Here is a 26,473-nt window from a genome sequence, read left to right as displayed (position 1 = left end):
ATTCAGTTTTGTGGGTTATCTTTTTTAAAAGTAGAGGATTTGCTAACACTATTCTGTGATCTCACATGGCGACGGCCTGTGCCCCACAGAACCCTTCCCTATTTTTCTTTCCCTGCCTGGTCCCTGGCCACATCAGGTGTACACCCTTCATTTCCTATTCCACAAGAGAGCAGCTGCATCAGAATAGTGTATGCACACATGTGCAGCTGCTAGTGCCTTATGCCAGCCAGCATGTTTGACTTCACACTTCTAGTTTGCTATCTTAAAAAGGGGAATTATACCTTCCACCTATTGTCCTCGATAACATGGATGATTAATGTGAATTTTTAAAAGCATTGCAAAATAAGATTATTCATTGCTATTTAAGTAGCATATTTAAAAAATGATTTTGTGCCTGTAATCCAGCAACTGCAGAGGCTGGGGAAGGAGGATTGCAAGTTCAAAGCCAGTCTTAGCAACTTAGTGAGGCCTCAACAACTGAGCGAGACCCTGTCTCAAAATTATAAAAATAAAAAAGGCTAGGGATGTGGTTCAGTGGTTAAGCTTTTCTAAGGTTCAATTCCTGGTATCAAAAAAAAAAGATTGTGTTTCACATTGGCACTCTATGCTACACCATTCTTTGTTTAGTCAGAATTTAAATGTGTTTTGAATGAGTTTTTATTTGATACATCTTTTCTTAGAAAATTTAAAGTCAAAGAAGCCTGGAAAAAATTAACATATTTATATATTTATTTATGTCTCTGTGTATATATTTGTACATATGTACACACACACACTTATCTACTTTAGAATATGTTAATCCTGTTAATACTTTCTTAGCTTTCAGTGGTTATAATAAAATTTCTGTTGTTTAAGTGAAAAGCAAGTTTAGGATGAACGGAGAAACAAGGCACCATGTATGGGTGTTAACTTTAGATGAATGATTTTTCTTTTCAGAATACGGCAGGAGAACGATATGGTTGATTCAGCGCCTCAGTGGGAAGCCGTGTTAAGGAGACAAAAGGAAAAAAACCAAGCAGACCCCAACAACAGGCGATCCAGACACAGATCTCGCTCGTATGTTGGCTCTTTTTATACCTTGATTCAAAAACACTGAGCTTCAAGTAGCAGGCAGATGCCCGGGGCTTTTAATGTGGTGTAGCCCAGCCACAATTACCCTGTGCATATTTGTCAAATTTACCTTTATTTGTGACTTTCACTAAATATATTTGAAGCTATAGAAGATGGAACACAGCCAAAACAAAATGTCATAGAAACTCAAGGCTATCAAAACTATATTTCTGTTTTGTTTGTCCTGTTTTTAAACAAATGCATATACCCAGCTGGATAAATAGAAATAGTCTCCTTTGTTCTGAATCCTGGCCTTGGTGAAGTACCTGCTGCTTCTCTCAATTTGAGTCTGCAGAATTGTCTGAAGTCTTGCTCCAGACCAAACCAGATGTGAATGTCTTCCCATCAAATTACCATTTGTGAGCAGTAGTCAGCGATTCATTACACTCCTGTGTTGGGGTTTGTGCACTCCTGTTGCTAGGCAATGCCATGTGTGAGCACAATTACCGCTTAGTGGTGAGATTGTCAGTCCCTCAAATTAATTTTCTTCAAGCTGATAAAGTTTATGTGTGTTTGTGTGCAGTGTGTGTGTGTGTGTGTGTGTGTGTGTGTGTGTGTGTCTATGCATCAAGATTTAGACTGCCCATTTGCCAAAGCATATCTTTTTCAAGTGAGCTGGGGCTACCTATAGATCCCTTTGGTCCTGGATGGTTTGTATGGTGTCATCTACACATGGGAGGAAGGATTAATGTCTGAGGTAAGGCAGTGGAAGGATGTTGAGAAGTTGATACAGAAAAAAAAAAAAATCTGTGGGAGCTTTGAGGGAGACAGGTCAGAGTGTGCCTGAGGACAGCTGTGAGCTCTAGGTCAGGTTAGCAGGCCACGAGAGGACATGAAGGGACACTTCTAGTCTGAGTAGTCTTAGATGCTGATGTTTTGATTAAAACTTAACCCAGAGTGTTTTTTGTTTTTTGTTTTTAAGTTGGTAGTACATCACAATCAAAGATTCTGTTCTTTTGTAACAGAAAACCTTTTAGGTTTAGTTGTCACTGAGCAGTATACACATTATATATTTATTCATTGCTTTATGTTTTTGTTTGGAAACCTAATTAAACTGTCGTTCTTAAAGCAGAAGTCAGAAGTTCCTTTGTCATTTTTTAAAAACATTATTTATTTTTAGGGTTCTTTATATATTCTAGATATAAGTCCTTTTTCAGATATGTGTATGGTGAATACTTTTTCCCAGCCTGTCATTTGTCTTATGGTCTGAACATTCTTTTTGATGACCAGACATTTTAAATTTTGATGAAAACCATTATTTCATTTTGTTATGTTCTTTATAGTTAATTTTTTGCCTACCCCAATATTACAAAGAATCTTTCATATGTTTTTCTTTTTGCTTCATGGATTTTGTTTTTATATTTAGGTCTGTGGTCCATCCAGGATTAATTGTTGCATATGTATTAAGTAGAGATTGAGACATACATCCAGTTATTTCAGTACCATTTGTAGCAAAGACTATTGTCATTGAAATGCCTTAGACCTTGTGTCTAAAATAAATTACTATCTATATGTAGGTCAATTTTACTTCGTTGATCTATTTATTTGTTGCTAAATGACCATCCTGTCTTGGTTACTATAATTTTATACTAAAACTTGAATAAACGGTGTAAACTCTCCAACTTTGTTCTTTTTCTTTTTCCCAAGATTGTTTTACCTTTGCTTTTTATGTAAATTTTTGAGTCAGCTTTTCAGTTTTTACTACTCACCCAAAAAAGACTGTAGGCTTTAAATTAGGATTATATTTATAGATCAATTTTGACAAAATTAATATCTTCCCCACCCATTTATCTGTCTTTAACTTCTTTCAGTAACATTTTACAATTTAAATCATTGCTATATTTATAGTATTTTTGTTAAGATTAATCATAAATATTTAATATTTTAATGATATTGACTTGTATATTCTTAAAAGTTGTCTTAATTATTTGCCAGTCTATTGAAAAACATGATTGTAAAAAATATATATATAGTATCTTGCTCTCCTAGAGCTTTTTAAAATTCTCTTATTAATTCTGGAAGCTTGCCCCTTTTGGGGCAATTTCTTGGAAATTTCTATAGACACAATTATATTGTTTATAAATTCAGGCGGTTTTCCTTTATTTCTAATCCTCTTGCCTTCTTTTTCAATTTTTTCCCTTATTGTGCTGGCTAGCTCCTCCAGTACAGTGTTGAATCCCATGCTGAGCAGGAGTGGGAGGAAACTAGATATTGTTGGCTTGTTCTTTCTAGGGGGAGGCATTAGACACGTCACATTAAGTGTGATACTAGCTCTGAGACTGAGGAAGATCCCTTCTGTCCCTAGGTGCTAAGAGTTATTGAACAGTTTTCATTGTGAATGATTTTTGAAGTGTGTTATGTGCTTTTTCTGCATCTCTTGAGATGATTGTTATATGGGTTTTTCTTCTTTTTTTTTTTTAGTGTAGGAATTGTATTGGTTCAGTTTTGAATAACATATTGTAAAAAAAATTCCAAGGTTCAGTCCCTTGTAGTCATGATATAGTATCCTTTTAGTACATTGCTAGATTCTATTGGATATTATTTTGTTAAGATTTCTCTATATGTTTTTGAGAAATATTGGCGCATAATTTTTTTGTAATACCTTTGGTTTTTTGGTAGCAGAGTTATAGTGGATATGCAAAATGGCTTCCTTCTTTGTTTTCTGAAAGTAAACAAATTGAAATCAGCATTATTTACATTTTAAATACTTGATACAATTTACCAGTGGAATTCTCTCTGCCAGGGATTTCTTTGTGGGAAGTTTTGAAATTGCAGACTCAAGTTCTTTAACACATGTGGTGCCATTCGTATTTTCTACTTGTTATATTAGGTCTCTATAATTTGCGTTCTTAAAAGAGTTCACATAACCACATATAGTCCTTCTCAAAGTCTGTGTATCTATTGACTGCTCTTGTTTGTTTGTTTCTTTTCCTAGAGTATGGTTATAATTCCCTGACTCATGTCTAGTAATTTTTTATTATATGCTGGAAATTTTAGAAGACACATTGTAGGAGGTCTGGATTATGTAGTCTTCTTTTAAACAGGGTCAAATTTTGTTGTCAGGCAGTTCAATTTCTGTCCCATCCTCTTGATATTATCAAACTTGTTTAATACGTCATAAAATGGGGCTTTTGTCATCAGCCTAAGATATGTTTGTTCTCTACTCTAGGCTTGGTCTCTGCTCCCACAGCCTGGCCTTTCTAGGGTATTAGTTGAATGCACACAGTCCTCAGCATGGGTTCTGCACTGTGACAGCAGGACTTCACCCTGCCTGGTGCTTCTGTTTGCACTTAGCCTTTCATCAGCTGTGCTATGTTAGGTCTCTTGGGGTCTCACTAGCGTATGTGGAGACTGTGTTTCGTGACCAGACCCCATCAATGTTTTAAGAAAAATCCTCATACAAACTTCTAGAGTCTCTAGAGCTGCCTTTTTTTTCTCTCATCCTGCACTTGAGTTTCAGCCTGGTCAACAGCTTCAGTCTCTGATCTCTGCCACCTCAGCAGTGTTGCTTCCTGAGTTGCACACTGGGAAGATGGGAAGATTGCCCCCCCCCCCCCCCCCCCGCAGAAAGCTGGAGCAAGTAGGAGCTAACCCTGGGCTTCCCTTCACTCAAAGATCACAGACTTCTGCTGCCTGATGTCTGCAGACCTTTGCTTTGTGTATTTTACTTTAGGTGTATCATTTACTTCATTGTGGCAAGAAGCAGAAGTTAAGGAATGCTCTTTTGAAACAGAGAAATGACTTTAAGTTGGGAATTGTTTCTATCAGATCAGCTGGAATCAGAAAAAAATAATCTAATGGTACTTTAAATTTAAAATTTTATTTAAACATTGAAATTTTACCTATATGATCAAATTATCAGATCATATAGAGGATTTTCTCAGAACAGTGCAGCTGTATGAAACAGACCCATTAAGAGTTAGGTGTGTATCTTTCTGGAATTTATAAGCAAACTATAAAAAGATCTAGCAAATATTTGAGATGATTGTATGGCTGAGCTTGATTAATTAACTTGATAACTTATATGGCCAAAGTACAGATAAGATAGAAAAAGAGTGTTTCACTCAGAAGTTGCTCTGACCCGGTAAAAGCAGATTGACAAAGAGTAAACAAGCAAAAAGGCCAATTGGAGTTTGCAGTCATCTAGGTGAGAAATGATCATAGCCCAGAAAAGATGATGGTGATGGAAATAGAGACCAGTGGATTTTGAAAGTAGAGCTTGCATATTTGTAGTATGAGAGGAATTATGGATGTTGTTTAGTTTTTGAGCTGATCAACTGAGTGGGTGACCATGCCATGCCGTTTTACTGAGAAACCAAGGAATGGGCTGAGGATATGAAAGCCAGACTTTCTGTTTTGTTAGGTTTGAGTTGCTAAACAGGCAGTCAAATGGAAACTCTCTGCAAGATGACAAATTACTTTATATAGAACAAACTGGGCTGTCTTTTATTTGCGTTAAAAGCACTGAACTGAAATACAAGGATCTTGTCTGGTAAATCATTAAGTACAGTGCCACTTAATATATTTTCTAGCTACATTGCTATGACATTCATGTTTACTATCGTTAGAAACAAGTCGGTCTCAGTGAAAGCACATTCAACCTGAGCAAGCGATATGGGGAAAAGCACTGAAGCTCAAACAATAGTTTTGAAAGGTTCGGCTTGTGTGCACAAGTAGACATGGGCTCCCTCTGGTGGTGATACTGTCTTACTGTTGTCCTTGAAAAGTAATTGATAATGTGGAAGATGGGTTTGTTAGGGCGAACCAGTGTTCTCAGTTAAAAACAAAACAGAAGTTTGGTATAGTCGTTCAAGATTTAATGTGAAGTTTCTGGAAGGGATTCCTGAGCAGTCTTTAAAAGCTAGGTTGCTAGGCTCCAAGGCTTCCCAATATTTCTTTAATTTGGAGAGGAATTGAGGGAGAAGAGTAAGCTATCTCCTAACTTGTTTATTCTGACCACGCAGAAATAAGATGAAAAATTACCAAGAAATTTGTCAAATACTTTGAATTCTGTAACTAAAGATAATTTTGTGAATTCAACTATTTTCAATTCTAAATTTCCTATTTGAGCTATGATCAGTGTAAAGATCACAAAAGTAATACAAGTCAAATGTTGCTATATGTACTATTTTAAAATACAATATGGCATACAAATGTAGTATAGTATATACTATCATGTAATAATATATAGTATGTACTATTGTATAATGTTTCTTAGATAACTGGAGAATTTGGAGGTTATATGAAAAGACTATATGTAATAATGGAGTTTAAATCCTTTATAAATTTATAAAATGTTCTTGTTTTGGGCTTTTGAGAGAAGGGAATTGATTTGTAAATAAGGTTTCAGTCAAACTAATTTCTCTGATTAATTTGAAGTGGAATATTTGTATGAGGTGTAGATGAAGGATGCTTTTAGAAAATATTGGACTGAATGTTTATTTTTTATACATGTCTTATCTTTGGACAACTCAGTAGTCTATTTCCTGAGGGCTTTCTTTGGAGAATTTAAGTAAAACATCTGCATAATGAAAAGTCTTTTAATTTATGAAAAATGACTGCTAATATTTCACAGCTTTCTAAATCCACAAAATGATGAGTTGCAGACAGAACATGAATTCATCCTAAATTATTGATTAAATGAGTGCAGATATAAGCATAAAAATAATATCTTCTTCATTAACATGTAGCTGATGGTCATATTTTTTTTCAATCATAGGAGCTCTAACAGCCAGAAAATTATTATTATTTTCTTTTAAAGCTTTGAACCTTTCTTTTTGTCTTTAGTTGTTTGAAAATACTGGATATTTCAGTGCTCAGTTTAGTTAAAAATATGATCTTATGGTGCTCTAGGACTTAAAGACTAAATTCCTGAATCTTTTAGGAACAATATTTATGGCTAGAAGGACTGATGATCTCATTCAGGTTAAGATAACATTTCTGCTAAGTCTTCTGAGATAGGAATGAAAGGCATTTCCTAAGGAATTACAATAATAATAGTTTTTTAAAAAATACTTAGAAACTACCTTTTTTCCTGATAATTAATATAAGAAATTATCTTGACTTAAAATATCAGAAAAGACAGGAAATAATAAATATGAAAATTAGTTGGGTATGGTGACATATCTACAATCCCTGCACTTAGGAAGCTGAGGCAGCAGGGTCATATGAGCCTGGGAGTTTTGAGACCAGACAGGGCAATAGCATGAGACTCTGTATCAAAAAAAAGAAAAGAAAAATAAGACACCGCTGTAATCCCAATACTCAGAAATATCCACTGTTACCAGGATTTTATATATTATTCATACTTAGGATTTCTCATCACTGGGCCTGATAGGGTGGTCCTGGGGTGTATGACCTCCTTGCCCATTATTTTTCTCATTCTCCCTCCAATCTTCTTAACAGCATTCAGCTTTAATCTTATGCCATCAAATTATACCACTTGCCACTCCTCCTTATTGTTGTCATCAACTATGCCCTGGTACTTTCCTTATTCTTATAACATTTCGTTCCTGCCTATCATTCTCTGCAGTACTATTTCAGTAGTCACCTAGTGGATCTTTATAAATAACTTTGTCTCTCAGTTTCACTCCCTAATCTTAGCCACTTCTTAGGTCATACCCTTGACTAATGGTTTTTAGTTGGGGGCAGCATTGCTCCTCACAGGACAATGTCTAGAGTCATTTTTGGTTGTCACACTGGGGAGGTGTTATTGGCATCTAGTGGGTAGAGGCCATAGGTGCCACTAATCATCTTTGAGTGCCCAGACCCTTACAACAAAGAATTCTTACCCAAAATGTCAATAATGCAGAGGGGAAGGAACCCTCCTATAATGTGCAGATAGCTAATACTGTCCTCACTATTGTACCTTTCTGAAATACGAATGATTATCAGCAAAACCAGCTTCTTAGCCTAAATATTATGCAATACTCCAGACTCTTGAGTAACTTTCTATGAGAATCAGATGCTGGTATATTTAGAACTGAATCACCATTGTCATAAAATGGAAAAATAACTTGGTGCCTTTTTACCACCTTCTCAGAGATTGGCATTTACTGGTTTAGCTTAGAACCTGGTGAATCAAACCAACCAAATGTAGGAAGGCAGATTTCATTCAGGAGATTCTTCCAAAGAAGTAGTTTTTAGAAGTGTGTGTGTGTGTGTGTGTGTGTGTGTGTGTGTGTGTTTTACGTATACAATTTTATTCTTATAACAAGCAAAATCTACATTTAATAATACCGTTCTTGTTCTGAGACTAAGTCTTCATCCCATTCCCTTAATTCCTTTTTGTTTTGACTCCTTTTGAATTGATTCCTAGGTCTTCATTGACACGTTGTTCTCCCCCAAAGACAAAACTACTTCTTTAATTCAGCGACTAGAAAATAGCTTATCATATTCTGTAGGCTCAGAAAGTTCTGCAGGAACTCCTCAGTCATACCCTTATTGTTGAAAGCATTGATGATATCATATGTTGAAACAATAGTAGAGCCCCCGAAATGCTGATACAGATGATCAACATAAAATTCCACAGGACAGAGTACATCAGTGGCTTTGCTTAACTCTTGTCCTTTCAATTGTTAACGTTTAGGAACTTTCTTTGGACCTATTAACTAGACCTCTTGTTCTGATGAGGGGACTGATGAAAGTTTATCATTTTCTCAATAGGAAAAAAATAATTCTGTGACAAGAATTTAGGTGATAATAGATTTTTAGTATTCACAGCTACAGTAGGAGTTCAAACTAGGAAGAACAGGAACACATGGACATTGATTTCAGATTTCTCATTCTGTGACATTAAAGACTATGGTATAATTTCTACTGAAGTAGTTCTTGAGGAAGGGATTTGTGGATTGACAGTTAAGGATAGAAAAGAACATATAAAGAATGGCCACATGGCCGGGTGCAGTGGCACACACCGAAATCCCAGTGGCTCAGGAGGCCGAGGCAGGAGGATCTCAGGTTCAAACCCAGCCTCAGCAACTCAGTGAGGCCACATGATTGGAAGCCAACAGATAGCTTTAGCTTTTGTGGACCTAGGTTTTGGTTGGTGCAGAAATGTTATACCAGATGTCACATGAAAGATGGATTATCTGTATATAGTCTGCCATCTGGGATGTCCCACCAGTTGCTTTTCCCTTGTGGTTATTGGCTTGTATTAAGTAATCACAGATCATGTTGGGACTCTCACCTAGTAATAGTAGTTGGATGAGTTTTTCTTTTGCCTTTACTTAGCAATAGCTAGCATGATCAGAAACCAAAGTCCCTGAATCATTATTGATTGTACAGTCACCACTGGAGGATACGTGGATTTAGCCCTGCAGTTCTAACCTCATCAAGTAAATGAAACTCTGGTTATGGGTGGTTTTTATGTGATTTTTTCCCCCTTCAGTGGCACCATGAGATGAATTACCTGGTGTTTTTGTACTGACCATTGCTGTAGCCCTCCTTGCTCAGTCTTTGTCTGGTCTCAGCTGGCAAATAAGACCTTCACAGTCTGAAAACTATTAAAGTTAGCTATTAGATTGCAGATAAAGCATATTTTCAGAGGTGAGCATTGTTTTCTTCATTTATAGGAGAAGCCCTGATATTCAAGCAAAAGAGGAATTATGGAAGCATATACAGTGAGTATTGAGTTTTCCTCATTGTTTTTAAAACTCGGGAAGTTTGTTGTTGTTGTTGTTTTAATCCATGTAGTTTGAAAATAGTTACAAGAAAGACTGTTGTAACAAAGAGGCAGCCTCCATCTGAGGCCTGGCAACTAGTCTTATCAGCATGACATGTACAGGCAGCCCTATCACCTCCTCTCCTGGGGTCACTTAGCTTACCTGTAAATGGACTCAGGCCAATAGTTTACAAATGAATACCAAGGGGAATAAAATCCAGAAATAAATAGATACCTACCACAGGGGAGGGAAGCAGAATTGTCATAGGAAATGAGAGACAGTTGAAAAGTGTGGATGTAGTAAAACTGAAAGAAGGCAAAAGAGCTCCAGAAGAGGTTTCCTCCCGTATTACCTTGTGCACATTCTCATGTTTTCATCTTTGCTCCCAGCTTATATCAGTCTTATTAACACTGCATTTTGTGACAAAATTTGAAAGGGAAAACTCATTTGCTGATTGTGAAAGAGAATAGTGTGTATATGAGCATGGCCACATTTATTTTCTTGCTTATTTCCCTCTAGAAAGGAACTCGTGGATCCCTCTGGAATGTCAGAAGAGCAACTGAAAGAGATCCCATACACTAAAATAGAGTATGTCTTTGAAAATCTTTTCACAAAAGTTTTATTTGTGCTTCTAAGGAAGTTATTCATTCTTACCCTTTATTTGTGTTCCATAGAGTGCTTTAATTTGTCTGTATATTTTAACTAAAGTTAAAAGTGAATATAGGAAGAGAGGTAGAAAAAGGTGTATCTTACTTCTGCACTCTAGTCAATATCCTGTTAGAGGCCCCTTTTGTATGTGGTAAGTGCAAGGGGGCTTTTGATGATTAATGTCTGTTTTAGAATAAATTCTTGCTGGGCACAGTGGTGCATGCCTGTAATCCCAGCAACTTGGGAGGCTAAGGCAGGAGGATTGTGAGTTCAAAGCCAATCCCTCAGCAGATTAGTGACGCACAAAGCAATTCAGTGAGACCCTGTCTTTAATAAAATATTAATAAGTACTGGGGATATGGCTCAGTGATTCAGCACCCCTAGGGTTCCATCTCCAGTACCTGCCCCCAATATATATATTTCTGAAGTATTTATTTATTGGTAAATAGTTTGCATTTATCCACTATTTTACCATCAAGAGAATTATGTTTACCACAAAACTGTCATGTAAGACCAAGATGGTCCCTGTCATAGAGCTAGCACATTCAGCTGGATAGTCTTCATGAAAGCCTGATAGGTACCCCTGGTTGCTCATCAGTGTGGCTACAGCATACCTTTTACTGTGTTTCCTGCCTTGCTATAATTGGTTCAGAGAAAGTGGGAGCCTTCTTCCTTGCTTTATTTCTCTTCTGCAACACAGGCTTCTTTCCCACTCAGAAGAATTGCTGATTGGTGGCCTCCAGCCTACCCTAACTTGTTTTTATGCCAAAGATTGAATTTTAGATATAATTGAATTAAGATATAATTGACAAAAATTATAGATACTTATGATATATGATGTGATATTTTAGTGTCTACATTGTAAAATTATTAAATCAAGCTAATTAACATACCTACCACCTGACATCATGTTTTTGTGGTCAACCACATTTAATATTAACAACTTTCAAGTGAAGATTAAATTCTTATTTATTTATTTATTTATTTGGTGCTGGCTCAGTGATTCAGCACCCCTAGGGTTTATTTGAGAGAGAGAGGGAGAGAGAGAGAGAGAGAATTTTATTTTTAATATTTATTTTTTTAGTTCTCGGCAGACACAACATCTTTGTTGGTATGTGGTGCTGAGGATCGAACCGGGGTCGCACGCATGCCAGGCGAGCGCGCTACTGCTTGAGCCACATCCCCAGCCCCTATTTATTTAATTTTTGGTACTAGGGATTGAATCCAGGGACACTTTACACCTGGGCTACATCCTCAGTCCTTATTTATTTTTTATTTCAAGACAGGGTCATGCTAAGATGCTTAGGGCCTCACTAAGTTACTGAGGCTGGCCTCAAATTCGCAATCCTCCTGCTTCAGCTTCCCAAGTCATTAGGATTACAGGTGTGTGCCAACATGCCTGGCTGGAAATCAAACTCTTAATGACAGTCAAGTTAGTAGTTATGATAATGATCAACTTTTTCTGATAGTAGTTCCATTTGTCTGCAGTGTAGATTTTTCTTCCATACTACTGGAAAGCATTCAACTGTAAGGAGTAATTTCATTGAAAGTTTGGTGGCAAATATATACATATATGTATACACACACATATATATATATACACACACGCGCCTATATATACATGTACATATATATATTTGTATATATTATGTACACATACCTTTGAATTCATACAAATATTATAAAGAGCTCCATATTCATGTATGGTCAAGGAAGCATTTTCCTATTGTTAACAGGTAAAATTTAAGTCACTCATGCTTTTAGAGTCCAGAAGAGACAAATTTTATTTTTTTGCACTAAGGACTAAATTTTGGGGCACTCACCACTGAGCTACATCTCCAGCCCTATTTTGGGTTTTATTTAGAGACAGGGCCTCACTGAGTTGCTTAGTGCCTCGCTTTTGCTAAGGCTGGCTTTGAACTCATGATCCTCCTGCCTCAGCCTCCCAAGTCACTGGGATTATAGGCATGTACTACCATTCCTGGCTGAGACAAATTATTTGAATAATCTGTCTGATGGTAATTTTTTTTCTTTATTTTTTTAGTTTCAAAATTAAGGGAAAATTCCAAATTATCCTGTTTTGACTTTTGCCATATTTGTTTGTTTTTTGTGTATGGGTGTGTGTGTATATATTTTTATTTGTTTGTTTGTGTATTTCTTGTTCAGGACTCAGGGTGACCCAGTCCGCATCAGGCATTCTCATTCACCACGAAGCTACCGCCAGTATCGAAGGTCCCAGTGTTCAGATGGAGAGCGATCTGTTCTCTCAGAAGTGAAGTAAGTAGGTAGCCTGGGGATGTCACCTGCCTGGTGGCTCTGGAAAAGCAGAGTCTGGTAAAGCTCTCTGCAGTGATGGAAATGTCCTATATCTACACCATCACCCTCTTTCAAGTTAAGTTCTGATTCTAGGTGTTATTCATTCATTAATTCTGAAACTCATCTCTGCAGTTCAAAAACAGATCTTGTACCACCACTTCCAGTGACTCGTTCTTCAGATGCTCAGGGTTCTGGTGGCTCTACAGTTCATCAGGTTAGTAATAATAAAGTTCTAAGTGTTGTACTGATGGCCATTTTGAGAAGCATTTTGTGCTTTGGGGAGTTCCTTCAGATGAATCATTAACTTCCTTTTTGAGATTCTATTCAAATAGGAGAAGGAATGAGGAGGCAGCGCTCAAGACCAAGACACAGCCTAATTAAGTTAGGAATAAGAGGTAGAGGATAGTATGAGGTTTAAAATGTTCTGAACCTTGTGACCATGCCAAGTATTTTGAAGACTGAAAGATCATTTGATTAAAGAAAAAATAGCATCACTATTTAAAAAAAAAAAGTCTTTTTAGGTATTTTTTGAGCCAGAGAAACAAAGAGTAGGTGATAGATTAACAGGTGGGGTGACAGATGTTCAATTGTCAAACAGAAGAATTAGTCCTAGTTTAGGTCTGTCCTCCCCATTAGAGAGAATGAGTTTCATGCTGGAAATGTTTTACAAATGTGTTTAAAAGGGAATTCAAGGACACAGTAGAGCACCTTGTTGTTTTAAGAAAATTAACAATCAGTGGAGGTACACAGATGTTTCAGGGAAGCACTGTAGCAAGTGTATTTCTATAGTGTTTGAGATCATCTCTCATGGTCTACTTTTTAGCAAAATGGGAAAAATGTGGGCTGAATAAGATATTTGGATATATAGTTGGGTAAACAATCACTCCAAAACCAAAGTTAACGTTTATGAAGGATCAGTGTCAGCCTATTGTTTACAATTCTGTGGTTTTCATTCTTGTTTGGATGGTGGATTCCTTAGAAGAGCCAATTATAACTATTGTCTCTCTCCTCATCAAAAATGTATGAAAATGCATACATCACGGACCACCTGTTAAGCCTGATCCCAGTGGTATCCATGATTTTCTACCTTTCATTTGCCCTGTTTCTTTCTTTCTTGGTGCTGGGGACCAATCCCAGGGCCTTGTGCATGCAAGGCAAGTGCTTTACCAACTGACCTATATCCCTAGTCCTTGCCCTGTTTCTTTCTTATCAATAATTCAAACAAGGATGAAATAAGTCTGTGCTAATTTTGCTTAGATTCCCTAGTAACAGATTCTGAGATGGAGATTTACAGCAGGAAGTTTATTAAAAAGTATCCTTAGGATTAAAACTTGTTGGGGAGTGAAAGAGAAGAGATTTGAGAGGAAAGAGTTGTGTGATATAGTCCCAATTAAGGCAGTAGTTGATTCTGTGGGAAGCTCCAGAGATGGCCCTTTATCCTACCTTGTAATACTACACACTCACCATTTGGCAGTTATCTGATAAGGAGTGCTTCTGGGAGAGTAACAAGGCTCTTTTCAGCAGAGGGTAGTTCCTGGGAAGCAGCTCAGTTTTGAGCCTTAAGTAGTTAACCCTCCTGGCAGCTGGAGGAATGAAAGTCTTTGTCTGGAACAGAGATTTAGCAGTAAACACAGCTTCTGCTCTAATCTGCTTACTGTTTGATTAGTTAAATCTGGGAGAGCTAATAAATTGTCAAAACAGATAATTTGTTTCAAGTTGAAAGTACTTTTTCAAAGTTACACTCATGACTGATAGTTTGGGCTTTGCCTTTGGAAAGCTCAAACCTCTTAGGATTATTATGATGATTATCAGTAAGCACTAATAGATTTCAGAGGTTTTTTTTTTTTTTTTGCCTTATATTTAAGTTGGTTTCAACAAGAACAGGAATTTTATTCTACTGAAGTTTTACTTTTCTAACTACTATAGATCCTCAACATAATTACCATCAATAAGGAATTTCAAGAAACACAAATTGTACACAATAAATGTTGAAAAGGTAGCTCTTTGTTGCATACAATTACTCAGGTGCATCTTCTGACCACTGGCTCTGATTGTGAGCCTGACTCTGGGATGCATTTGATTTAAAATTCAACAACTAGGTAATGAGCATTTCTAAAGCTTGACATGCACTGGTCTGAGCAATCATCAAAGTATGGCCAATTGACCAATTTAGGCTGCTGCCTGTTTTTGTACAACCCAGAAGGTAATAACAGTGTTAAAAAAAATAATATGCAAAAGAACATAGTCTACAATCTGGCCCTTTACCAAAAAAATGTTTGCTTATTCTGGCCTACTTAAAAGTAAACAGGCAAAATAATTAAAATAGTAAGCATTCTAAAGAAATAAAGATCTAGGGGCTGGAGTTGTGGCTCAACAGTAGAGCGCTTGCCTTACAAGTATGAGACCCTGGGTTTGATCCTCAGCACCACATTTACAACTAAAAAAAAAAATTTGTATTTTTTTTTTTAGTTGTAAATGGACACAATATCTTTATTTTTACTGTGGTGCTGAGGATTGAACCCAGTGTCTCACACGTATGAGGCAAGAGCTTTACCACTGAACTATAGACCCAGCCCTGGATGATTTGTTTTTTAGGTCCAAATGACTCAAAATAGGAATATGGATAGTGTGGCCCATATGTGTGAGGATATATTTCGTGGAAGAAAAAAATGCTTCCCAGTCTGATCTATAGACCATTTGGATCATTGGTAAGGGCAGGAAGGTTGAGGGAAGTAGTTTGAGATACTGTCAGTGGCATTCTCAGGGCTTCATCCAGTTGTGGATTGTGTACAAAATTCAATTCTAGAAGTTTTGGGTATTGTGCCCAGGCTCTGGTAACTCAGCCAGCCTTTTTCTCTATGATGAAGCAAGCGCTCACATCACAAACTCTGATAAGTGAGGGGTCCCTTAAGTCATTGTGCTGTGCATATTGTTTCATTCAGTGACTTCTGAAAACAATTTATAATTATGGAAGATTTTAAGTTACTTTAAGCTGTATTTTCATCTCTCTGCCCTGCTTGGAAAAGTGGGAAGATTGAGTCTGGTTTAGGAATTATTCATTAAAAAAATGACTTATTTGGGTGAATTATGCCTAAATTTCATGAATAAAATTCACCATGTACATAATCGTCAAGACTGACATATTTTAAAATTACATACATTTTAAATATTTGAGGGAGTATTTGTCAAACAGCTTTTGGTATTATGAACCTGAGTAATAATAACCTGATGTGGTTTTAAAAATAATTGATTTGGCTGTATTTGCTTCTGACTTATTTTTTCAAATTTTCTTTTAGAGAAGAAATGGGTCTAAAGACAGCCTGATTGAAGACAAATCTCAGACATCTACAAGCAATCTAACTGGAAAGCACACAGCAAAAACAATAAAAACTATTCAAGCTGCTCGCCTCAAGATAGAGACATGATCCTGGTGAAGGGCCAGGAATGGGAGTGGGAGGGGTGTTGTGTGCCACTGGTACTTTGAAACTGTGAATTTATTCAAACCTTGCAAGTGTTTCTTCAGCACAAGAAAATAAGAATCTTTTGGTTCTTTAAAGGGTCAACTACAGCATACCTATGCTGAAGGGCCTTTTAACTGGAAGGATAGTCTTGTAAAAACTCTAATTTTCTTTTCTGAAACAGGGTAACAAACTATCCAGCTCTATCTTATGTCTGTCCACCACCAGATGCTTCAACCTAGAATCCTGGCCTGCAGCTGGCTTGCTGTGCAATAGTATACCAAGTGGGAGGAAAACCTTCTTCCCAGCTCTTGGTGGTTTTCAGCTTGTGCTGAGGTGCACAAGGACTAAGACATCACTTTCAAACTGCAATTTTTACTGATATAAAGTTCTTTGTAATATTGTATTTTGTGGCATTAAGTTCCACTGTTTATTTACAAATGTTGTAAAAAGCTTTGTTTTTAAGTGCTGCTTTTAATTTCATAAGTGCCCTAGTTGTGTTTTCTGGAAAAAAAATGAGAAAAAGGTTTTAAGTGTGAATTTCAGTTGTCATTCCACCTTACTTGCCTCTTAGTGATCTTTTCAGACCTTTCCTCTCTGCAGATGACTTTTCAACCTATGGGGAAAATACAAATAACTCATCTTCCACCCTTTCTACCTGTACTTTGGATGCCATCTCTCCTCAGGATCCTTGTCTCTGCTTTCTATATATTCTTTTCCTTTTCTTATCTTTGCCACCTGGGTTTAAACATGACTACAACTTAACAGTTTTTTTTTTTACCACAAATCTCTCAAGCTACAATTTTTCTTCTCTATTCTTGGCTAAATTCTTTGAAAAAAAATGATCTTCATCTTCAGTCAGTGCCCTCAAGTCATCAAATGCCTATTTAAAACTCTTATATGGATGCTTTTCCCACCACTCCAATAAATCTGTCACTTAATCTCCAAACTTTTATTCTTAAAACATGCTCCTCCTTCTGATGTAATTCTCTTTTGCTTCTACCATTCTGACCATACTTTACAGTCCTATACTCTACCTTTCTATTACTTATTGAGTTTTTCAAACCTCAGATTTAGAGGACCTTTCTCTACTCAGGTTTCATTTATTTCCATGGCCTCAAGTGTTTTGCTAAGAGGCCACTTGGATTTTTCAAAGGCTTCAACTAGCCAAGCACTGGCCCACAACCTAAACTTAGGGCCATTGTCAGAGTGTAAGCCTAACTCATTATGGACCTCTATATTATCAAATCCTGTTGATTTTGCCCTTTTAAATACAGTGGTCCAAATCAGTCATCTCTTGCCTGGACAACTGTAGTGGCATCTAATTGGGCCACTTGCTCTGCACTGTTATCTTACGGATTTTCTTTTCTTGCTTTAATAAAACACAAGCCTTACATGATCTGGTCTATTTACTACCTCTTTAACCTCATTTTGTAACATGCCTAGCTCCTGTAATAGCCATCTCACAAGCCTCATTGAACATTCAACTCTAAACCAGAGTACTGAGAAAGGAAAGCAGCCAAAACTGTCATATGAAGCAGACCCACATTATCTAAGGTCTCTGCACATGTCATTTGTCCATATTCACCTTGGAAAAATGGCATCTACCTTTAGTCAACTTTGCTTTCTCAGGTTTCCCAGATGTGGTCAAATCTCACTGTGGTATTCATCTCACAAAGGAAGCTTTACTTTTGTGATATTTGACTCCGATAAAGGGTCCCGGCGGGTGGAACTGTTTTGCTTATCATTGTGTTCCCAGATCCTAATACATTACTTTTAAATAAAATTCTGAATGCCTGAAAACACTATTTGCTCTTTCCTATTAAGTAAAGGAAGAATCATTACCCAGTGTCTTAAATTCAAGAAAACCATAGTAGTTTGAATTCATGGGAAGAAAAGTATTTATTTCCCTTCGGCTTGCCAGAAGCTATCATAAGACCATCAGTGGCCATGATAGCAGTGATTATTGTTTTTTAATATTAAAAAAATTGTCAATAGAAATTTATTTTATTTACTTATATGCTGTGTTGAGAATCAAACCCAAACATGCCAGGTACGTGTGCTACCGCTGAGCCACAGACCCAATTATTTCAATACTCCTCAGACTCCTGGAAATTTTTAAAATGATCAAGCAACTTTTGAAGACCAAACTTCCAAAATCCGTACCAAGGATGTCCTGAAATAAAAGAAAATACTCAATTTGAAAAGTATATATTTACACATTACATTCTAATATATTAATAAAGAACTTAGTAATAATAAATCAATGTCAGAATTAAAAGTCATATCATTTCTGGATTTTATGCTTGAGATTTATCAAGTTTTTTTTTACATTTACTAGAAAGAAACAAATCTAATGATATCCAGAAGTAGAGTACTATGTTTTTACTTTTTCTCTTCAATATTGCCTACTCAAGAAAAAGATCAAACCTCCACAACTTCTACTTTGATATCATCCTACCTTAAGTCACCTTTGTGCTCAAGTGTTCAGAGATCAGTAGTCCACTTCAGGCATCCATTTTTCACCTGAACAAAAATTAGTTGAAACAGGTTACAAGAAACACATACTGAACACTGTTCGACGCATGTATATACAAATTAATGTAAATGCAAACTGTCACTTATGCAGTTCCTACACCAAAAATATAAAATTTAAGGGCAGGAAAAGGCTGCAAAGTATTTATTTGTGCCTTTTTTGACACCACATTCACTAGTTTACAAAAGTGAACGGGCAACACAAAGGCTCCGTGAAAACAAAAAGTTTGGCTCTACCATGGCAGAGGCTGCTGACTGGCTGAGATGAAGTGCTTACTGCTTGAAAAGAATACAACTAATCCTACCCGTTAATGAAAATTGAAACAAAACTTTAAACGGTGGGTTACAATTCTTATCCCGAGTAAGCTGGTCAGTTTGCTTACAAGAAAACTTACCTACAAAGTTGGTGATACTCATTCAGTTTCGGCCAACCTCTGCGCCAGAGGACACGTGTAGTGATCTGCATTTCAAAGGGCACTCGACCCACTTCACAGTGAGCTCGGGCAGGCACAAAGCCATTTACATCGTGGGGCCTTCCCGGGTCACGCAAAAGAGATTTGTACTTACGCCCAAGACTCCCTGGCGTACAATCGGCGATCAATAAAAGCAAATCTAGTTAATGTCCCATTTCCCGGGAAGGGAATACAGGCCGAAGTCGGCCTCAGGCCCTCACTCAGATCCTCGGAGGATGTGGCCCTTAAGGTTAGGCCGCTGCCGTGCGCATTTGAGTCCCGGGCTCTTAATCGTGGCCCGGCCATCGCAGGCGCCTCATCAGGCTCAGGGCAGTCGCCCTTACTCCTCCGAAGCCCGGCGCTCGGGCGCGGGAAGCCGCGTGGCCGCCACTAGCCATGCCGGGACCCCAAGCACACCACAGACCGCGAGAAGAATAGGAAGAAAAAGGCAGAATGGGCCTCCCACAATGCTTTTCAACGACTGGAAGGGTCCACTGTGCTAGAGGCGCGGGGAGAACGGACTGTACCATAGGCTGCCGTACTCTCGTGTGCCGCCATGTGGCTGGAGGGAAAAGCGCTCAGTGAGGGGCTGTGGGACTGGTTTCTTAAGGAAAGAGGAGAGGAGGGAAGGTCCCGTTTGAGGATGGGTGACCAGTGTTTTCGGTAGGGAAGGAGGTTTTATCAAAGGTGGATATCCTACCATCCCTCCTCCCAGGGTTGATAACGTATGGTCAGTACTGAGCAGCGGACATAACCCAAAGAACTTGGGACCCAGAGTTTTGTTGGTCGACACAAAGAACTGTCGTGTCCAACTAAGGCAGAGTAAGTCATTCATTTTTAAAGGTTTTATTGAGTACTTAGAGTGCTCTAGGCTCTGTCCTAAATGCCTGGGAATCCGGGTGTGAATGAGACCGACAAGGTTCCAATCTTACGTTCTAGTTGCACGAGGAAGACCCAAAGCCCTTAAACGCGGATACTGTAATTTCACACAGTATTAAGACCCCCCGCCCCTCCAAAAAAAAAAAAAAAAAAAGCAAAAAAGGGTAAAGCAACAGAGCAGCGCTGTCCAGTAGAAACGCAGTGTGAACATGAATGCAATTTAAAATTTTCAAATTGCCACATTGTAAAACATACGAACAGATTAAATTAAGCAGTCCAACCTATGCTAAATATTATTTCAACAAGTACTCAATATAAAATTATTAATAGGATGTTTCATATTTTAAATTTCTACTGAATCTTAAAAAATGGTGTATGTTTTAAGCTTCAGTTCAGACTATGCACATTTCAGGTGCTCAATAGTTCACTGGACTAGTGATAGAAGATCTGGAAGTGAACTTTTCTTTCCTTGTTGGTCATTGAATCCTAGGGTGCTTTACCACTGAGCTACATTCCCACCCCTTTTTGTTTTTTATTTTGAGACAAGATCTCACTGATCTCACTAAGTTTAGGCCTGGCTAAGTTGCTGAGACTGACTTGGAACTTGCAATTCTCCTGCTTCAGACTCCTGAGTAGCTGGGATTACAGGCGTGCACAAGTGTGCCAGGCTGGAGGTGAACTTTGAGTAGAGAGTGTGGGGGTGATCACACAACATCTGGGGATAGCTGGCCTTGGCTAATGTGATTGGAACACAGTAGGAAGTGCAGTGAAAAGATGTGGTAAAACAGGGGGGAGCAAGTCATTCAGGGAGAGGAATGGTATTTCATGTTGTAATTTTAGAGTTTATTATCACCACAGAAATAAAGCAGAGACTGTTAATTGGCTCCCCACCACCACCACCAACCATAACTCCTTGAAGAGACAGGAAAGGCAATGAGAAAGTAATAAACAATAAAATCTTGTTTCTGTAAATCCCAGCAGAGACTTAGCCAGAGATCACAGTCTCTGTTTGAACCTTTGTTTCTTTGAAGCCTAGCGCTAAAAAGCAAACAAACAAAAAGCTAAATGAATTTATCTCTCAACTCATCAAGTTGTATACATTAAATTCTTATAGCTTTCTGTATCTCAATCATACCTTCAAAAAGTGGTTTGAAAATAGAAAATGAAAATATAGTTACACAGCCCAGTGGTCATCACACAAGAACTTACCTGAATAATAAGAAAATCAATTTGGGAATAAATGTGTAGCAATCAAAAGAAGGTAAATAAATCCAGATCTGCATTAGGAAGTCACTGTCACATCCAGGGTGAGAGAGGTTAGATGTAGAGGAGATACCACCAAGAATGTCATTTAGACACTGAAACAGTCAGTGTGGTGATCATAGCCTTGCCTTCTCCATAGAGAGAGGATGAAGAAATTGTTTCCTTAGGTAAATGAATCACCACTCTGAGCTTGAATTTCCTCATTTACAGATAGAATTTACGCACATGTACTATATGGCTCAGTTTAAAGAACTAAGAAAAGTTTGTGAAATTGTGTAGCACTGTGTATGGTACATAATGACATGTAATAAATTACTCAAATGAGTTAGGCTCTTCTGAGGTTTATCCCACCCCAAGTTTGGAACCTTCCTAGATTAATTTGTTAAAGAAGGGGTAAGAGGGATATTCTGCTGTTTTTCTTGTAAAGATTTTGTAGTTTTACTCTCAACTTGTTCTCTTCTCTTTTTCCCCTTTTGTATCTCTTTCCTAGACTTTGGGTGATACAAGAATAGATAGATAGAAGAAAAGTGGTTGTTACAATATTAGATTAGCATTCAGTGTCAGGAAATCTAATCTAAATTCTTAATCTTCCTGTCCCTTTTGGCCTCACATGTCCTGGTAAGCAAAACCCAGTAATTAAGTATAGGTAAGCAGAAAGGATGAAGAAGATAGGGGATATGTCTTACCTAGTCTCCCTTCCATACTTGCCTATAGAGCTGAGGCACTGTGTAAGGACACACAAGCCACACACAGTGTTAGTGCAAACATAGAAAACTCAGTTTCCCTGTGTAGCAGGCAGAATGATGCTCCCCCACAAAGTTATCCATGTCCTAATCCCCAGAATCTGTGAATGTGCTTACATGAGATAGCAAAAGGGGCTTTGCAGATGGGATTAATGTTAGAGACCTTGAAATGGGGCATTAAAGATGAGAGAAAGAAGCAGAAGAGTTAGAGAAAGAAGGCAGAAGAGATGGGACATGAGAGGTGTTCCATCCTCCATTGCTCACTCTGAAGATAGAGGAAAGGGGCCACAAACCGAAGAATACGTATAGGCAATCTTTAGAACCTGGGAATGTCAGCTCATAGCCAGCAAGGAAAAAGGGAATTCATTTCTACAACAGTACAGAGTGAAGCTGAATTATTTCAAAAATTTAAATGAGCATAGAAGCAGATGTTCCTCTGGAGTCTCCAGAAAAGAACACAGCCCTGGGTAATACCCTGATTTTAGCCCAGTGAGACTCATGCCAGACTTCTGATTTACCTACAGAGCTGATAGATAACAGATTTGTGTTGTGTTAGCCCTCTAAATTTGTGTTAATTTGTTATGGCAGCAAGAAAAAAACCAATCATGTGAGGTGAAGAGTGGGTGAACTTTATATTTTACACCATCTTTTATTGTCTCACCCCATCATCAAGAATATAAATGAGATTTTTCAGACAAGGTATGTGTATTCCATTTTATAGTACTTACTCCATATAAAGTTGTTATGGGTGTAGGGATCCAATTAGATTTTTTCCATATAGAGAACCAATTTTCAAAGATTGTTTATCAAATAGCCTATCTTTGCTATACAAATCTATCATGCTGCCATAGTCATATATCAAGGTTTTGTTTGAGTAGGTCTGTTTCTTCACCATCTATTCTGTCTCTAACTAGTCAGTTTGTCTATCTTGTATCAGAATTGCACTGTCTTAATTTCTGTATTTTTATAATAAGTCTTGATAAATGGAAATGTAATTTCCCTGTTCCCCATCTGTATCGCCACCCAGATCCTTTGATTTTTCTCTTAGGTGTTGTCTCTTTTCTCTTATAATATTTAGAATTAGCTTGTAAAGTTCAGTGAAAAGCACTGTTGGGATGTATATTGGAATTACATTGAATCTGTGATAGCCTGGGAGAAAATTGATCTTTAGGAGGATGGGATGATAGTTAAATTTTATGTGTCAGACTTGTGTGAATCACAGGGATCCCCATTTGAGTAAACATTGTTCTGGGTGCTATCAGTGAAGATGTTTCCAGAGAAGATTAGCATTTGAAGTGGAAGACTGAGTAAAGTGATTTTTCCTCCCCAATATCAGTGAAAGGAGAATTCATTTTTCCTCTGCCTGACTGACTCTGCCCTCTAGGCCCCTATTCTCAGGCCTTTGGACCCTCCTAAAAGCTATACACCTGTTCTCTGGTTCAGGCCTTTGAACTATACCACTGGCCTTCCTGGGCCTCCAGCTTGCAGAGAGCAGATCTTGGGGCTTCTCAGACTCCTCCACAATGGTGTATGCCAATACCTTATAATAAATTTCTCTCTCTCCCTCTCTTCCTTTCTCTGGAGAATGTTGCCTAATGCACTATGCTGCTCTTTTTGTCTCTTCAACGTCTTTCAAACAAAATTCAAAATTTTCTGGCATAAAGATCTTACACATCGTAAGTTCATTCTTAGATCTTATAATTCTGTTGCTATTGTAAATATTTTTAATTAAAAGTTCTGTGTAGTTGCTCTTAACATGTAATCAATATAATTGCTTTTAAATATGGATATTAGATAATTTACATAATTTAAAATGTTTTGTAGATTCTTTTTGGGCTTTCTCCTCAATCATATTCATCTCCAGAAGCTTTATTTCTTCCTCTTTCATTCTCATTCGTGTGTGTGTGTGTGTGTGTGTGTGTGTGTGTGTGTGTGTGAGAGAGAGAGAGAGAGAGAGAGAGAGAGAGAGAGAGAGAGAGAGAGAGAGAGAGGGAGGGAGAGAGAGGGGTGGGGAATACTCAGGGTAGGACCTCCAGGAGAGATGCTGAACAGAGTGATGTCTTAGACATCCTTATCTTGTTCATGATTTAAAGGAACATTCTTATTGTTTCAGCCTAGGTATGTGATGTGGATGACATTTTTATGCCTTTCCTATTGGGTTAGGGAAGTTTCCTTCTCTTTCTGGTTTGCCAATAGCATTTTTGTCATAACTGAATGTTGAATTTTATGACCTGTTTTATTCTTCCTCTATGAGTATGAACATTTTTTCTTGTAACTTATTAATATGGTAAATTGTATATGTATACAATTTACATATTATATAAATGATATGTGTTTTAATATATATCTCACTGGTAGAATTTGTATGGCATAGATATTCATATCAATTTTGATGTTCTGACACATGATTCTGTCATTACCAATTATGTTTGTAATATAACTTGGGCATTTCCTATACATTTTTTGGGTGATGGTTTGAAAATTTTATGTGGAGTTTTAGGTCTTAAATATAGTTTTCCCTAATTAAAATTTTAGATGAAACATTGTTTTGAGGGATACATTGTTGTATGATGTGGGGACATTATATGCAAAGCTAGCATACTAGTAAAACATTAATCTGGGAGCTGTCCTAGAGTATGCTTGTACTGGCTTTTAAGTTTAGTTAGACAACTTTTCTATTTTTTATTTTCTGTGAAAAATTTTGTATGATTTCAGAATTATAATTATTATTGAAGCTGGAGATCAAATTCAGGGCTTTATGCATGATAAGCACATATTCTACCAATGAGCCGCACCCCTGGTCTCTACATTTTCTTAATTAAGAAAAAAACCCCTCACTTTTAGTAGTGTCTAGGTCTAGTATTTTCTTCGTGGGAAGATTTTAAACTGCTGATTCAAATACCAAATGTCTTCTTTGATATAATGAGAGCAACTAAGAACAGAGCAGGGAGGAAGAGCAGGAAGAAAAGATTAACATTAAACAGAGACATGAGGTGGGAGGGAAAGGGAGAGAAAAGGGAAATTGCATGGAAATGGAGGGAGACCCTCATTGTTATACAAAATTACATATAAGAGGTTGTGAGGGGAATGGGAAAATAAACAAGGAGAGAAATGAATTACAGTAGATGGGGTAGAGAGAGAAGATGGGAGGGGAGGGGAGGGAGGATAGTAGAGGATAGGAAAGGTAGCAGAATACAACAGTTACTAATAGGGCATTATGTAAAAATGTGGATGTGTAACCGATGTGATTCTGCAATCTGTATTTGGGGTAAAAATGCGAGTTCATAACCCACTTGAATCTAATGTATGAAATATGATATGTCAAGAGCTTTGTAATGTTTTGAACAACCAATAAAAAAAAAGAAAAAAACAACAACTGCTGATTCAATTCCTTAATGGTCCTAGGATCATTCAGTTCTTCTAGTTCTTCTTCAGTTTTGGTAAGTTAAATTTCCAGAAAAATCTCCACTTTCCCTATGTTTTTAAATTTGTTTAAAGAAATCTTTTCATTATATTATCTTTTTAAATCTCTGATTTTCCTTATTTATGTTATCTTTTTCATTCCTAATGTGTGCCATGGGATTATCAATTTTATTATTAATCATTTGGTATTTTAAAAAGTATCGACACTAATTTTTCTGTTGACACAATTTATATTCCAATATTTATGTCACTTTAGCAATAATAAGTCACTCTATTTTCATTAAAGTAACCAAGTTATATTTTATTTCAGATTTACACAAAGTTTGGGGAGAGTCTTTTTATGTTGGCATGGTATAAAATAAATATTCCATGTTGATTCAGTTTTTGCATAGTATTAGAATATTTTCCATGCTGTTCTTCATTATCAATAATGATTTTTTAAATTTCCTTGCAGATTTAAAAGAAACCTGTGAATAATATGTAAAAGTACATTAAAATGTTTTCTTTATTGAAGGAATTTGACTTTAAAATTATGTTATACATTCTTTTATAATTTTTTTAATATTTATTTTTTAGTTGTAGTTGGATATAATATCTTTAATTAACTTACTTATTTTTATGTGGTGCTGAGGATTGAACTGAGGGCCTCATGTGTACTAGGTGAGCACTCTACTGCTGAGCCACAACCCCAGCCCCTATTCATTCTTTTTTTTTAATTAAATGTTTTCAGTTGTAGATAATCACATTACTTTATTTATTTATTTTTACGTGGTGCTGAGGATTAAATCCAGTGCTTCACACATGCTAAGCCAGTGCTCTACTACTGAGCTACAACCCCTAAGCCCTATATTCTTGAATGTAAAAATATCAAAATGCTGAACAATTGCTGCTTATTCAAAAATTACGGGACTGGGGTTGTGGCTCAACGGTAGAATGCTCGTCTAGCATGTGCGAGGCCATGGATTCAATCCTCAGCACCGCAT

The 26,473-nt window shown here is 37.1% G+C and overlaps 1 protein-coding gene, 1 long non-coding RNA gene and 1 other non-coding gene across 4 annotated transcripts in view; 1 reads left to right on the top strand and 2 right to left on the bottom strand.

Annotated features, from left to right (window-relative positions):
• The window catches only part of Epb41l4a (erythrocyte membrane protein band 4.1 like 4A), a 231,495-nt gene extending 213,497 nt beyond the window's left edge, over nucleotides 1–17,998 (top strand). For both annotated transcript variants that reach the window (XM_078045544.1, XM_005327228.5), the window contains exons 18-23: nucleotides 937–1,056; nucleotides 9,684–9,731; nucleotides 10,293–10,361; nucleotides 12,588–12,698; nucleotides 12,870–12,951; nucleotides 16,034–17,998. In XM_078045544.1, the coding sequence (XP_077901670.1) occupies nucleotides 937–1,056; nucleotides 9,684–9,731; nucleotides 10,293–10,361; nucleotides 12,588–12,698; nucleotides 12,870–12,951; nucleotides 16,034–16,162 (559 nt within the window). In that variant the 3' untranslated portion in view covers nucleotides 16,163–17,998. The remainder of the gene's footprint in view (nucleotides 1–936; nucleotides 1,057–9,683; nucleotides 9,732–10,292; nucleotides 10,362–12,587; nucleotides 12,699–12,869; nucleotides 12,952–16,033) is intronic.
• A 74-nt stretch (nucleotides 17,999–18,072) lies between these two features.
• On the bottom strand, nucleotides 18,073–19,637 carry LOC101957144 (uncharacterized). Its single transcript, XR_257814.5, has 3 exons — nucleotides 19,126–19,637; nucleotides 18,657–18,721; nucleotides 18,073–18,371 (listed from the first exon to the last, which is right to left on the bottom strand). It is a non-coding gene; the product is annotated as an uncharacterized LOC101957144 (long non-coding RNA).
• LOC120886001 (small nucleolar RNA SNORA13) lies at nucleotides 18,808–18,940 on the bottom strand. Its single transcript, XR_005728785.1, has one exon. It is a non-coding gene; the product is annotated as a small nucleolar RNA SNORA13 (small nucleolar RNA).
• Nucleotides 19,638–26,473: the final 6,836 nt, after the last annotated feature.

Source organism: Ictidomys tridecemlineatus, chromosome 1 (genome assembly GCF_052094955.1).
Source record: "Ictidomys tridecemlineatus isolate mIctTri1 chromosome 1, mIctTri1.hap1, whole genome shotgun sequence".
In the NCBI taxonomy this organism is placed as follows: Eukaryota; Metazoa; Chordata; class Mammalia; order Rodentia; family Sciuridae; genus Ictidomys; species Ictidomys tridecemlineatus.
Note: the sequence above shows the minus strand (reverse complement) of the source record. Positions and strands in the feature narration are given on the sequence as shown.